The following is a 14,367-nucleotide window of genomic DNA, read 5'->3' on the forward strand; positions in this document are numbered from 1 at the left end:
TTAGATCTCGAGCCGTTCTTCATCATTATAATAGTTAAAATTATTTATGAAAAGAAATTCTTTCATAATGAGTCATTCCAGTAAAACAAAAGGTATCAATAAAGGTACAATGCAGCTGTAGAGTTCGTAGCTCTTTGTAGCTATGTTGGTAGGCAACCTATACATTACGTCTTAAGCAACAATAACTATTTGCAAAGTAATTATTTACACAAACATTTTAAGTGTAAACATTGGAAACACACATTCACTAGGGTGGGTAACGTCAGTATCGTATCGATAATAATTTATGTATCGTGTCGGTATAAAAGTAAATCGAGATAAAATAATATTTCACTTTAGTGCGATATTAGATAAAATAAACCGATTTCATTATTTTGTTTAATGTTTTTGAATAATTTTTGAATTATGAAAAATAATAACTACATAATTAAAAATGATCATTTGTTACTTTATCACAGCATAACGGTTGAACGGATTTGAATGAAAACTGGCACAGTGATATAATATTGTATGGGACAGCGTGATGAGTCCAAATGGTCCTGAGTTCAATCCCCGGCTGGGCCGATAAAGGTTTTCTTAATTGGTCTGACTGATAGGAGACTTCAGCCGTGGCTAGTACCACCCTACCGGCAAAGATGTATCGAAAAGCGATTTAGCGTTCCGGTACGATGTCGTGTAGAATTCGAAAGGGGTTTGGATTTTCATTCTCCTCCTAACAAGTTAGCCCGCTTCATTCTGAGATTGCATCATCATTTACCATCAGGTGATATTTTAGTCAATGGCTAACTTGTAAAGAATAAAAAAAATCCATTACCCTTTTCCTACAAGCAAAAACGCCTGGACCTCTAGTGGGCTAATAATAATGATATAAAAAGCCCAACTAATAAATGGATTCAATTAAACATCGTTTAATTACACGCGTATAATACGATAAAAGATTGCTTCGTATTATGTAATAAACAGTCAAACTCTTATAATTCATTCGCAGAAACTGAATTGTTGAATTTCTAAATACAATACAGCAATTGGCTTATTCATAGACCAAATAATAACATACTGAGGCTTATCAACGAATTGTTTTCGACAAGTGCGTTTTTCAATGACACATTTTTGTAATTTACACGTTGTCAGAACCGTGGAAAAGATGAGTAAACAATATATTATACATACGAGAAGCAGACTGATTAAATAAACTGACTCAAGGTGACACTATTTAAATAAATGTTGATTTCTATTACATGCTTATTTACGTGTACTGAGTACAGAAGTATTTTATTTTGTGTGATGGATGGTTGATGGAAACAGGTGAGAAGTTTCAATTTTTGAAAATAAAAACATTTTTTGTTTTATAGGTACATTTTTTATAGTTCAATTGATTAAATTGAGAAAGTATTTTTTAAGTCTTTTCAATGATTAGTAAATATTTTTATTTATTTAAATTAATGAAATCATTTAATCCAATTTTTTATACAATAAATTATACATAATTACATAATTTTTAATCTATGAAATATACAATTAAAGTAAATTATTTTCTTATCTGTAATCAGTTGTTTGTGTTCCGCTCTATAATATCTATTGATTGCATCTTCTATCTATCATGTCATCGTAGGACTGTCGCCGAGGCCCGTACGAAAATTAAAGGCGGTTTTAACCTGCCATGCACAAAATCAGGATCTTCAGGTAATTATCATCCATTTCCAACTATATTACGAACATTTTTAGTTTAAAAACTACGTGTTAAAACATTTATATATCAAAATGCATCATCATTATAACCTCACTTTTAAAATGTATCTTGTAGTTCAGCAAATACCACGTATTTAGGAGTTTCACTTCTTTTGTATGTTTTATGATAGGTTTTTGATATTTTAAACTATATGTTTGCGTATATTTTGTAGTATGGAATTTTGTATGGATAATAATCGCACATTATTATCTATCTACATCTATCTATAATAGTACTAACCAAATATTTGAAGACAAAGTAACTGTTACTGTGTCATCAAATTTCCTTGATATTATATATATATATATATATATATATATATATATATATATTCATCATATTTACACAAATTGAATATCACTTGACTTGTTTTGTTGATTTTTTTTAATTAATTTACTGACTTTATAAAGCATACTTAATGTTTTGACACTTCAGTATGATTACTGATATAAAGAGGTAAAGTTTGTAGTATTGTAAGGGTAATCTCTGAATCTACTGAACCAATTTTGAAAACTTACCACTAGAAAGCTATGTTATTTGTGAGTATCAAACGCAAATAAAACCATGGAATGTTGGCTAGTTAAAAAAAAGAAGGAAGAAAGAAAATACACTTTATTGGACATCACAAAGAACACTATACAATATATACTAAAAATTTACAAAATGCACAATTGGCAACCTAGTTTATGTCTTTAGTTAGTTTATATGTATACAATTTTGTCAATTCATACAATAATTCAGAGCAATTTCTGATATGATTATGAAGAATCTTAAAATAACTAATCTTCCGCTTCTAAATTTGAGTGAATCTTTATTTAATGAAAATCATATAAAAACACTTCTAATGCCAACTAAATCAGCTAGATTTACTAATTTGGACTTACAACCTATTAAAACGAACATCAAATCAGCTGAGAAATGTTATCTACTGTACAATCTACATTAAAATGTTTATATAAATATATTATTCTGTTTAAAATCAAACAAAATAATATCACATATATCTACATAAACATTCCTCAAGTCCAGGCTGAGAAATTATTATACTATATAATAATAATAATGAGGAAAACCTTGTGATAGCTGAGACGGAGAAAAAACGCAAGTATCTTGATCTGGCTCACGAGGTTACCGAACCCTCGAATCTCTGTGACTCACTTGATGTCATCAGTCCATCTGGCAGGAGGTCGACCAACGTTCCGCTTTGTAGTGTGGGGTCGCCGTTCCAGCACCTTAGGCCCCAACGTCCATGGGCTCTTAGAACTATGTGCCCCACCAATTGCCACTTCAGCTTTGCGACTCGTTGAGCTATGTCAGTGAATTTGGTTTTTCTGCGTGATCAAATCAGTATTGAGGAGATACTCCTAACATAGCTCGTTCCATCGCCCGCTGTGTGACTCTGAGCCTTCTTATCAGGCCCATAGTTAGTGACCAAGTCTTGGAACCATAGGTCATCACTGATCACATTTTTATCTATGACACTCACAAATAATGCTTTCTAGTGTTAAAGAATTTTGCAAATTGGTTCAGTGGATCCAGAGATTGCTCACTACGATACCACAAACTTTGCATCTTTATAATATTAGGTATAGATAATGAATTATTATTTGCATTGCAATGAAGTTTATATATTAATCCGGTTATTTATTATCTAATCAGAAGGTATGCACTTTATGTTAGCAATTATGTATTGAGTTATTTATCTGTTGACATGTATTTAGGAGTAAACATGGATGATTCATGGCATTCTCAGATTGAGGGGTAAAGTGGGTCATTTTGGGATGGGGGGATGAGGGAGGGGTTTACCAACTTCTAAGCGCAAGTTATTGTTAGAGTCAAGTGCCTACTGGTGTTTATCATGACATTTATTACATAGAATCTCAAGTAGCATGCGTCAAAGATATTGAATCAGCCTGCTGGTAATTTTCATAAGAAACTAGCTGACGCCGTGCAGTTTTACCCGCGTGGTTCTCGTTCCTGTTGGAATACGGAGATAATACATAGCCTATAGCCTTCCTCGATAAATGGACTATCTAACACTGAAAGAATTTTTCAAATCAGACCAGTGGTTCCTGAGATTAGCGTGTTTAATCAAACGAAACTCTTCGGCTTTATAATATTAGTATAGACTAGTAGAAACAAAGTTTCGCTTTGACTTATGTGCACTTTCCCTATCCCTACCTCTGCCCTATCCCTACCCTACCCCCACCCTACCCCTGAATTAATACAAAAAATGTGAAAAATGAAGAACCAGTCCACCGATTTTGTGCAAACTTCACATTCATCTACTAAATAGTTCGAACAAAGCCTAAACATTTAGTTTGGATAGGTGAGCCCGTTCTTGAGTTATAATTATTACAACGGAAAGTGGCATTGATTTTTATATATTTAAAGTATAGAATTTCAGTGAAAATTTACAGCATTTTTCTCATTTTTTGTGTTAGGAAGTAGGTGGAATCCTAAAAGAAATTTGTTATTCATTGTTATCATAGTTCAGTACCCCCAATAAATCATGAGAGATTAACTAAAGTAGAGATAAATTAACCTTATCTCTGCCTTTTATTCACCTTCCTTGACGGCCTCCGTGGCGCAGTGGTATGCGCGGTGGATTTACAAGACGGAGGTCCTGGGTTCGATCCCCGGCTGGGCAGATTGAGATTTTCTTAATTTGTCCAGGTCTGGCTGGTGGGAGGCTTCGGCCGTGGCTAGTTACCACCCTACCGGCAGAGACGTACCGCCAAGCGATTTAGCGTTCCGGTACGATGCCGTGTAGAAACCGAAAGGGGTGTGGATTTTCATCCTCCTCCTAACAAGTTAGCCCGCTTTCATCTTAGTCTGCATCATCACTTACCATCAGGTGAGATTGTAGTCAAGGGCTAACTTGTACCTAAAGAATAAAAATAAAAAAAAAAAACCTTCCCATGTTTAAAATAGAATTTATACTATAGAAGTTATATGCCTAAATAATATGTTCGTTTTTTTATCTTTAAAAAAAACACAAGCTAAATAAAAAAATTTTTTTTTGTTTTCTTGCATTTTATGTTAATTGGTTATTTTTTTTCATTTCAGATCTTGATATGCGGTGATAGTCTTCAGTTCAAAAAGTAGTTTCTACATCAAAAATCATTTTTTTTTAAACCAAGCCTCTTCTGGGTAAAGCTTCCAAAAACGCACAATTTCGGAGAACATTCGTACGGGCGACCATCCACCACAAATTTATTATTAGACATCAATTACGTCACAGGAGTGACGTCATCAACCACACACCATATTCGGAACGTGGCTTGAAGGGTCTATTATTCTCGGCGCAGTCGAGATAGGTCCCATTTTATGAACGAACTAAGAATTTGTTTTAAAAAAAATCAATTGTACATAAATATTAATTTTATACACTATTTTTATTTTATTTTTTAAATAAAATTTCCAACCCAAAATGTCGGACGCAAAAGACAAGGGTAATATAGATGAGTTGTGCCAAGGAGTTTCTGAACTGACCGTGTTGTCGTTCAGGAAACTGGATGAAGTGAAACGACTGGCCAATCATTTCCGCTATGTCATGAACCATCCAATCACGCAGCAGAACAAGGTGATCATGCGTTATCTGAAGAATCTGGATGAGACGCATAGAAAGATTTTCTTGAAGAAACGCGATGACGTCGAAGTGGAGTACATTTTTACCACTGAGAAGAAATCTAGCTTGCAACGGCAGCGTTTCAACAGTTTGCCGGTGAGCGAAGTGCCGGAGTTACTAAAAGCGGAATTGCTGACTTCGGAGAATGCTAAACAGGTGCATATATGCACTGACTGTGATGTTGAAATAGAGTTGAACGACGAGGAGCCTTTGATGGAGTCGCTACAGAAGCATTTCAACTTGGAGGTCCATTTGCCAAAGTTGAAAAGGGAAAGCATTGACGTTTCAGAGCCAGTGCTCCTTCCCAAAATGTCTAGACGTCTATCCGCTATGGAAGGTGGTGAGAACACAGCGGGGCTCGATCAGTTAATCCAATTCGTTCGCCCTTCAGAGAGGCTGGACAAGATGTTTGTTGGGAAACTAGAAACGTCTCTAATCAAGCACTTGCCGGATAACTCTGAAGCGAGTATCGATGCTGCGATACGCTTCTATCAAAGTGCTTATCAGAAGCTGTGCCAAGAAGTGTCAGCAATCGACTTCTCGGTGCTGACCAGTTCAGTCGCGCCAATCATTATGTCAATCAAAGACAATGTTAACCAGAATTTCACCGTTGACGCTAACAGGAATTTTGAGAACGACGAAAACGAGCAAACTACTGAGAGACCGGTTAAGAATCAAGTGAAGAAATACAGGTATTATGGACCGATTGAGAATTTAATTGTCAAGTTACTGTTGAACCACAAATTGTTGACTTTAGTCGACGATCGTACAGGCAAGTTGGCGTTCTTTTGCATGGCTTGCGAATACTATACCTTGAGATTCCGTTACGACAGCGTATTGAACCATGTATTCAGCGAAACGCATATACACAACCTGTCTTGTATCCTGCAGTCGGATAAACACATCCCATTCCCCAATGACAATTCTCCAATGGAGAAAATTAAAGAGTTGAACTTGAAGTTTTTATTAAACCACGGCATAACTGAAGTCAACGGTCTGAACTGCGGTTTGTGTAAAACATTCATCGAGTCCTCTGATAATATAATAATGCACATACTAGACGAGAACCATTTAGGTCGTCTGTCTGATAAGTTGTACCGAAAAATGAAGGCCAACAATCCTGATGGACCTGTACCTGACGAGTGGGGTCCCAAGAATTTAGATTGGGCCAAATTTCTCGCGAGCGTCGGCAAACCTCTAAACAACAGAGACCACGTTGTGATTGAGAACTTCATACGCCCGTCCAGCAAGATAGCCAACTATTGCTCGTGCTGTGACATGACCTTGAAAGGTCCTCGTCAGGTGCTGTTCAACCATATACGCCAAAAGAAGCATTTGAGGAACGCAGCGCCTCACAAACTGTCTCTATTGTACAAAAACTTCTGTCGCCCATCGGAATATTACGCCAGTTTCGGCAACTTCTACGTATGCTCTATCTGCCCTAAGTACATCGCGTTACCATCTTTTGCGGCGATAGTCGAGCACTTTGACAGCCCCGAACACATTGAAACAGTGTCCAAACTGATCCGTGTAGCTTTACACCCTGAGACTGATACACAAATTTTGGAATCTAACAATATTTCAATAAACGACGGTTTCAAATGCGAATTGTGCTCAGAAACATTTTCTGATTCAGGGGAATCAGTTAAACATGTGCTATCTAGTGTGGATCATCAGAATTCTTCAGTGGAGGCCAAAACGAAAGCCAATAAAGGGGATGTGATTAGTGTATACATGAAAGGGAATTATGTGCTTCACAACGATGGTGCTACATTCAAATGTGTTCCGTGCAAGAGTGTCTTCAATTCTATAAGAGCTCTTTTAACTCATCTCGTTTATGCGGGACATTTTGAGCACAAACCGAGTGCTGAAAACGTCTTTCGCTTCTATTTGGAGATGAAGCATAATGTGAATATGTTGGCACGGAATAAGTATGATTATTATGACTTTGGGATGCTGAAGTGTGGGGTCTGCGAGGCGGATTTGGAGGAGGGGGAGAACGCCAAGAGGCACGTGGTGTCGCCTCGTCACAAGGAGAACATGGGGGCCAGTTACGTGAATGTTAGCATGGATGTGTCTGCAAATGAATGAGGTGAGGGTATTTTTTTTTTTTATATTCTTTACAAGTTAGCCCTTGACTACAATCTCACCTGATGTTAAGTGATGATGCAGTCTAATGCTGGCCCAATGCGGATTGGCAGACTTCACACACGCAGAGAATTAAGAAAATTCTCTGGTATGCAGGTTTCCTCACGATGTTTTCCTTCACCGTTTGAGACACGTGATATTTAATTTCTTTAAATGCACACAACTGCAAAGTTGGAAGTGCATGCCCCGGACCGGATTCGAACCCACACCCTCCGGAATCGGAGGCAGAGGGTATATCCACTGGGCTATCACGGCTCTCATAATTTTAGACTATAGATTGGTTACGTCCCTACAAAATCACCGCAAAATTGATCTGAAGAATAGGCTACAACACCTAATTCCATTTTATATTTATGTATATATAGTTTTTACACTTCCTGAACACACAACTCGACATTGTAGACGATATTTAGGTATTATTTGTATAAATACTAGAGATGCGCCGAGTAACACTTTTGCCGAGTAACGAGTACCGAGTTTTACTCGGTTCAATTTTTTTTTCAACAGAGTACACGGCCGAGTAGCTCGGTTCAGTCTTTCATTTTAATTTAATTTAAATTTAATTGAGATTTTCAAAGATTTTCTAAATTACTAATAAATACTTTTTGATTAACACTGTTGTTATAATTATATCCACCTAAATAATGCTTTTCTTAAACAAAGTATACTCGGCATTCACCGACCGAGTTATTCGGCCGAGTACGAGTATCAAAATTACCGCCGAGTACGCCGAGTACCGAGTATCAACCGAGTACTCGGCCCATCTCTAATAAATTCCGTTCGTTGTTCACCACAACTAACATTGAGATGTGTATAAATTTCCACTTTAGAGCGCCTCATTTTTCTAACAAAACACATCTAACAGTATTTAATATCATTGCCTTTAGTACATTAAAAGTGAGGAACCATGATACCAGGTGTATATTGAACTCCTGCTTCTGATTCCGGAGGGTGTGGTCTAACCCCTCTTTCTGAGAGGACTCGTGCTCAACAGTGAGCCGAGTATGATTATTAATGATGATAAATTCTCGTGAGAATACACTCCAAATCGAGTAATTATTTGGTCTTAATTAACTTATTAACCAATAACCATAGACCTTAATGACCAAAAACATCGGCTTCATTGCACAGTTTGTAAAGACTCATTCTGTATCATTCTCTATTCTGTGGCTATTATGCAATTGTATGTTTGTTTGTTTGTTCCAGTAACGAGTGTTGTCGGTGGATCGCCGTGTGCTATATCGATGCCTTTCCATATAACTATGATATTATAAGTGTTGGCAGACAGTTTTACATTATGATGAAGTTTTATTAAAATGGATCGAGTAATTTTTTAATTTTATAAGTGTTTTATTTCATGTCCTCTTGCTAGCTACACTTAGTTTTTGTGAATTTGCTTTCTAATGACTTCATAGCTTAAAGACTTTTTTATTTGCTCGTGCCTGGGCCAGGATTTGTATTTATTTGTCAACTCAATTTTTCAGAAAATAAACATTTTTACCGCCAACGACATCTATTGGTGAATAGCAAAGACCTTCGTCAACACTACCACAGAAAAAATACGTATATGTGTATTTGGCAAAAAATTAAAAATGTAATGTGAATTTTTTAAGAATAAAATTGCGAATAATGTCAAAACGGTCATAAACAAAAATGAGAAATCCGCATTCCAAGTCAACGCCATCTATTGGTGTATAGTAAAAACCTCTTGTCTCCACCGGCTATCGCTTTCGCTTTGCTGTGAGCCCGAAATCATCTGAATACAAACGATTACTTATTTTAAAATTAAATATTTGTTATATTAATATGAATTATTTCGAATATAAACGATTACTTAGTTTAAAATTAAATGTTTGTTTTATTATTAATATGAATATTCTCTGACTAATTGGTTTTGTTCTATGGCAGGATATGTATTCGCTTACTTTATTTTTCAAAAGATAAAGATGAAATTAATGGGAAAGCCTCATCGCCATTTGGTATAAAACTACAATGAAAAAAAATATCAATCGTAATTTAGGGGTCCACTGCAGGACCAAGCCGTTCTCCTTAGTCCTTAGAGATTGCAAGTAGGCGGGAAGAATTAGAAGCTTAGTATTACATACCTCTACGTAGGACTGATGAAACCCATGTCCTCACGATCCGAATAGGTTATTTTAGGGGTTTCTATTTTCTGAATTGGCTCGGGTATGTTTATGAGACTGTAATCGGTGATTTTTTTCAGAAGCTGAAAGTCATGTATATTTGATAACACAACGTTTAAGTTAATTTTAACGCTACCGCCATCTATTGGTCAATAGCAAAGACGCAAGCCGCTATCCAATGCTATAACTACAATCAGTATTAATTACACAAACATAACGATTAGACAAAAAATAGGTGCTTTATAATAATTTGTAATCAGCTAATAAATAAAACAAAAAGTTTATATAATAAAAAAGGTAAAAACGACTTATACGTTTAGCGCCATCTGTTGGCGTATAGTAAAATCCTTTGACGCCTCCAGCGGTCACTAGATGTCGCTATGTTATAAAAGTAGGTTTTGACTAGGGCCCAAAAATTACTGAATTTGAAATGAAATATTTATTGATCTCTGCATAATATATACACCTATTCTAAGACTCAAGCCTAAGCCTAAGACTCAATGTATGTACCTAGATAAAAGTGTCGAGTGTGAAACACTATGCAGTGATATACATTGCGTGTCATATATTCACACAGTCCTGGTGTTTTCAAATATAACACGTAATGTAGTTAAAAGTGGCGAGTGCGAAATGTAAGACATACATTGCTTGTTATATATTGATTCACTGACGTAGTCAATTTTTAGAAGCAATATAATTAAAAGTGAAACACTACTCAGTGTGACACATACATTGCTTGCTACACATCGACATATTCAAGATGTAAGCCAACAAAAAACGCAATGTAGTTAAAAGTTAAATTGCAGTTGCTTACAGGGATTATATAATAATTAGTCTTTATGGTGTCTCATAAGAGATTAGAGAACCTTAATAGGTACGTTGGTGGCAGATGGTGCCATAATTATCTTTGTCACTTTTTGAAGGCAGTTTTGTCAGTTCTTACGTACTTTTTATTTCGGAAAAATCCATGGTTTCCGTGGGATTTGTGAAAAACTAAAAAATAATAATAATAAATATTTGAACCTTTGCGTTGGCTTTGGAAATGTTACACGTTGTAACTCTCAATAGTCCAAGTATAAAAAATTATTTTTATTTATTTTCCACGGGCTATCATGAGAATTCATATTCAACCCACATTGCCAGTTCGTCGTCATCAACCCATATTCGGCTCACTGCTGAGCTCGAGTCTCCTCTCAGAATGAGAGGGGTAAGGCCAATAGTCCACCACGCTGGCCCAATGCGGATTGGCAGACTTCACACACGCAGAGAATTAAGATAATTCTCTGGTGTGCAGGTTTCCTCACGATGTTTTCCTTCACCGTTTGAGACACGTGATATTTAATTTCTTAAAATGCACACAACTGAAAAGTTGGAGGTGCATGCCCCGGACCGGATTCGAACCCACACCCTCCGGAATCGGAGGCAGAGGTCATATCCACTGGGCTACCACGGCTCTGTAACTTTCAATAGTCCAAGTATAAAAAATTATTTTTATTTATTTTCCACGGGCTATCATAAGAATTCATACCCACATTGCCAGTTATCTATATTTAACTTCAAGTTAAGTATTAAATAGCTCAGAAATTTCAATCTTTTAGTTGCAATTCTCTTAAAATTTTGTTCTTTAGGAATAGATTCTTGAGGAATACTTTTTCACAAATCCCGCGGGAACCATGGATTTTTCCGGGATGAAAAGTAACCTATGTGTTAACCAGAGTAAATTCTATTTCCATTCCAAATTTCAGCCAAATGGGTTCAGTAGTTGCGGCGTTAAAGAGTAACAAACATTCAAACAAACATCCATATAAACTTTCGCGTTTATAATATTAGTAGGATATTAAAGTATAATTAATCATCTTTAACAACCCATATTCAGCTCACTGTTGAGCACGAGTCTCCTCTCAGAATGATTAGAAGGAGTTAGATTAGACTAATAGTCCAGCACGCTGGCCCAATGCGGATTGGCAGACTTCACACACTTAGTTAAAGAATTAAGAAAATTCTCAAGTAGGTATGCAGGTTTCCCTAAGATGTTTTCCTTCACCACACACGTGATATTTAATTTCTTAAAATGCATATAATATATGACATTATTAATTTCTTAATTGAAGTTTTATATTCAGAGTTTTATGTTTGTAATATTCAGAATGGATAAATTCATATTAAGTTAAGAACGTGAATTCACGTAGTATTGAACAGACTCCGCCCACCATACCCCGCGTTCTGATTGGACGATACGATCCACCAATGGGTGACTACTTCCGGGTTGGTATTTTTTTATATTTAATCACCAATTTGACGTTTGACAACAACAAATGCGTAGACAGAGAAATCAATTCACGTTTTGAAGTAAAACTTCTTTTTCTACTCCCATTTCGTAATTTATCTATACTTATAATAAAACTGTAGCAGGTCCAATTTTGTACATTAAAGATATTAAGTATATTGAAATTTTTTGGTGGGGGGCATTATATAATCGATACTGAATTACTGGTTGAATTCAAATGAAACTTGGCACGGTTTAAGACCATATTACGGAGAAGTTTATAGGATACTTTTTATTGCAAAAATAAAATAAAAGGGGGTGAAACAGGGGTTGAAAGTTTGAATGGAAAGTCCTTCATTTTTAAAGTTACAGTTTTAAAAATTTGTTTATAAATCATGAAAAAAATATGAAATATAATGTGATTCAAAGAATTTTATAATTCAAACTGTAAAGTGGTGAAATAGGGCTTGAAACATTGATTTCCACGCGGACGAAGTCGCGGGCGTCTGCTAGTCTCAATATAAAACCTCAAACCATATCACAAAGGTTTTTTGGTTTTCATTGCTACAGGTTTAATAATGTTCATTACCACTCGGGTAAACTTTGCTACAATGATTTTTTTTAAATTTTAAAACAGTTTCATGGCTACAAAAAATGTTTGTCTGTTTGTTTGAACGCGCTAATCTCAGGAACTACTGGTCCGATTTGAAAAATTCTTTCAGTGTTAGATGGCCCATTTATTGAGGAAGGCTATAGGCTATATATTATACCCGTATTCCTACGGGAACGGGAACCACGCGGGTGAAACCGCGCGGCGTTAGCTAGTGTACCTATAGGTAAGTAGATAAGTACACCTAGTAGGTAATGATGGCGCAGTGGTATTCGCGGTGGATTTACAAGACGGAGGTCCTGGGTTCGATCCTTGGCTGGGCCGATTGAGGTTTTCTTAATTGGTCCAGGTCTGGCAGGTGGGAGGAAGCCGTGGCTAGTTACCACCCTACCGACAAAGACGTTCAAGCGATTTAGCGTTCCGGTACGATGTCGTGTAGAAACCGAAAGGAGTGTGGATTTTCATCCTCCTCTCATCAAGTTATCTCGCTTCCATCTTAGACTGCATCATCACTTACCTGCAGGTGAGATTGTAGTCAAGGGCTAACTTGTAAAGAATAAAAAAAAATGCTCACCACACAAATATTTTCCAGTTGCGGGAATCGAACCCACGATCGTGGGTACATAAAGCAGGGCCACTACCTAATGGCTGTCTAATACTAATAATATAAATGTGTGGATTGTCCTAATATTATTTCGGAAAATTGCACCCCAAGTCATTATTTGGTCATAATTAACTTATTAACCCATAACCAATATACGTCCAGAAAGAAAATGTATGTATTGTCCACAGATTAAAGAGTAATAGACACATAGAGCGCACGGAACGCGACGGTGTCGTAGCCGCTCCAAATACAAAATTCAAAAACGAATACATTCTCGAGTCAGTACGACACGAAGCGTCGCATCAGTAACTTTCAATATTATTCAAGAAAAATGGCGTCTTATGTTTATAAATATTGTTCAAAAAAGCTAAAGAAATAAGATGGAGTACATTTTCTTTGGTATTTATTGATTATTATATTAATTTACGTAATTATTCATAGTGTTAAATTTTATTTATTGATTTAATACTTTTTATTTGCACACCACAATAAATAAAAGAAAACAAGCAAAACAGAAACATAAGAAAAAGTAGAATACAAAAGTCGGCCTTATCGCTTAGTAGCGATCTCTTCCAGGCAACCTTAGGCTTAGGAACTTATTAGGACAACTGTAGGTGGTGTGTACGTAATAATAATGTATATTATACATACATACAAATAACTACACACTAATACATAAACCATAATACACAAATTATATAATAATTATAAATATCATTAAATAAACTAATATATATATATAATATATTATTTTGAAAGCCGGTGATGTATTAATTCAAGCCATGTGAGAATATCTTATAGCTTTAGATTTTGCAGACAGTGTTGTTTCATGTGGTCCTGTCAGAAATGGCTTAAATTAAGACAACACCGGCTAAGCACCGCCTTCATACTGATCAGCAGGTAGAACATATTATGATGTTATTTTTCACTTTTTAGTTTAGTGGGTACGTTTTTAGGTTTTGAAGTCGGTTGTATTTTTTTATTAAAATTTTTATTATTTTTCCATTTTTAGTGTAAAATCTCAAACGAATACATCAGACCCCTAATGACAGTCACAACCCATCTTGGTACAAAATTCTCAGCAATACAAATTAATCAAGCCCAAGCACAAGGTAGCTACCTTAAACCGTTAAGGGGTTCCCTTAATTGACCTTGGTCTTCATCATCAGACCCCTAATAACAGACACAACTCATCTAGGTAGAATGTTCTCAGCAATACGAATTGATCAAGGCCA

The 14,367-nt window shown here is 35.9% G+C and overlaps 1 protein-coding gene across 1 annotated transcript; it reads left to right on the top strand.

The window, feature by feature from the left end:
• Positions 1 to 1,527: 1,527 nt before the first annotated feature.
• On the top strand, positions 1,528 to 8,853 carry LOC112048849 (uncharacterized). Its single transcript, XM_024086530.2, has 3 exons — positions 1,528 to 1,683; positions 4,799 to 7,452; positions 8,715 to 8,853. Exon 2 carries the CDS (start codon positions 5,163 to 5,165, stop codon positions 7,449 to 7,451), a length of 2,289 nt encoding a protein of 762 aa, XP_023942298.2. The 5' UTR covers positions 1,528 to 1,683; positions 4,799 to 5,162; the 3' UTR covers position 7,452; positions 8,715 to 8,853.
• The last annotated feature ends 5,514 nt before the right edge of the window (positions 8,854 to 14,367 follow it).

This window comes from Bicyclus anynana, chromosome 27 (genome assembly GCF_947172395.1).
Source record: "Bicyclus anynana chromosome 27, ilBicAnyn1.1, whole genome shotgun sequence".
NCBI classification, from domain to species: Eukaryota; Metazoa; Arthropoda; class Insecta; order Lepidoptera; family Nymphalidae; genus Bicyclus; species Bicyclus anynana.

Coding starts and splice junctions, on each gene's coding strand:
- LOC112048849 (XM_024086530.2), top strand. CDS start 5,163: ATGTCGGACGCAAAAGACAAGGGTAATATAGATGAGTTGTGCCAAGGA.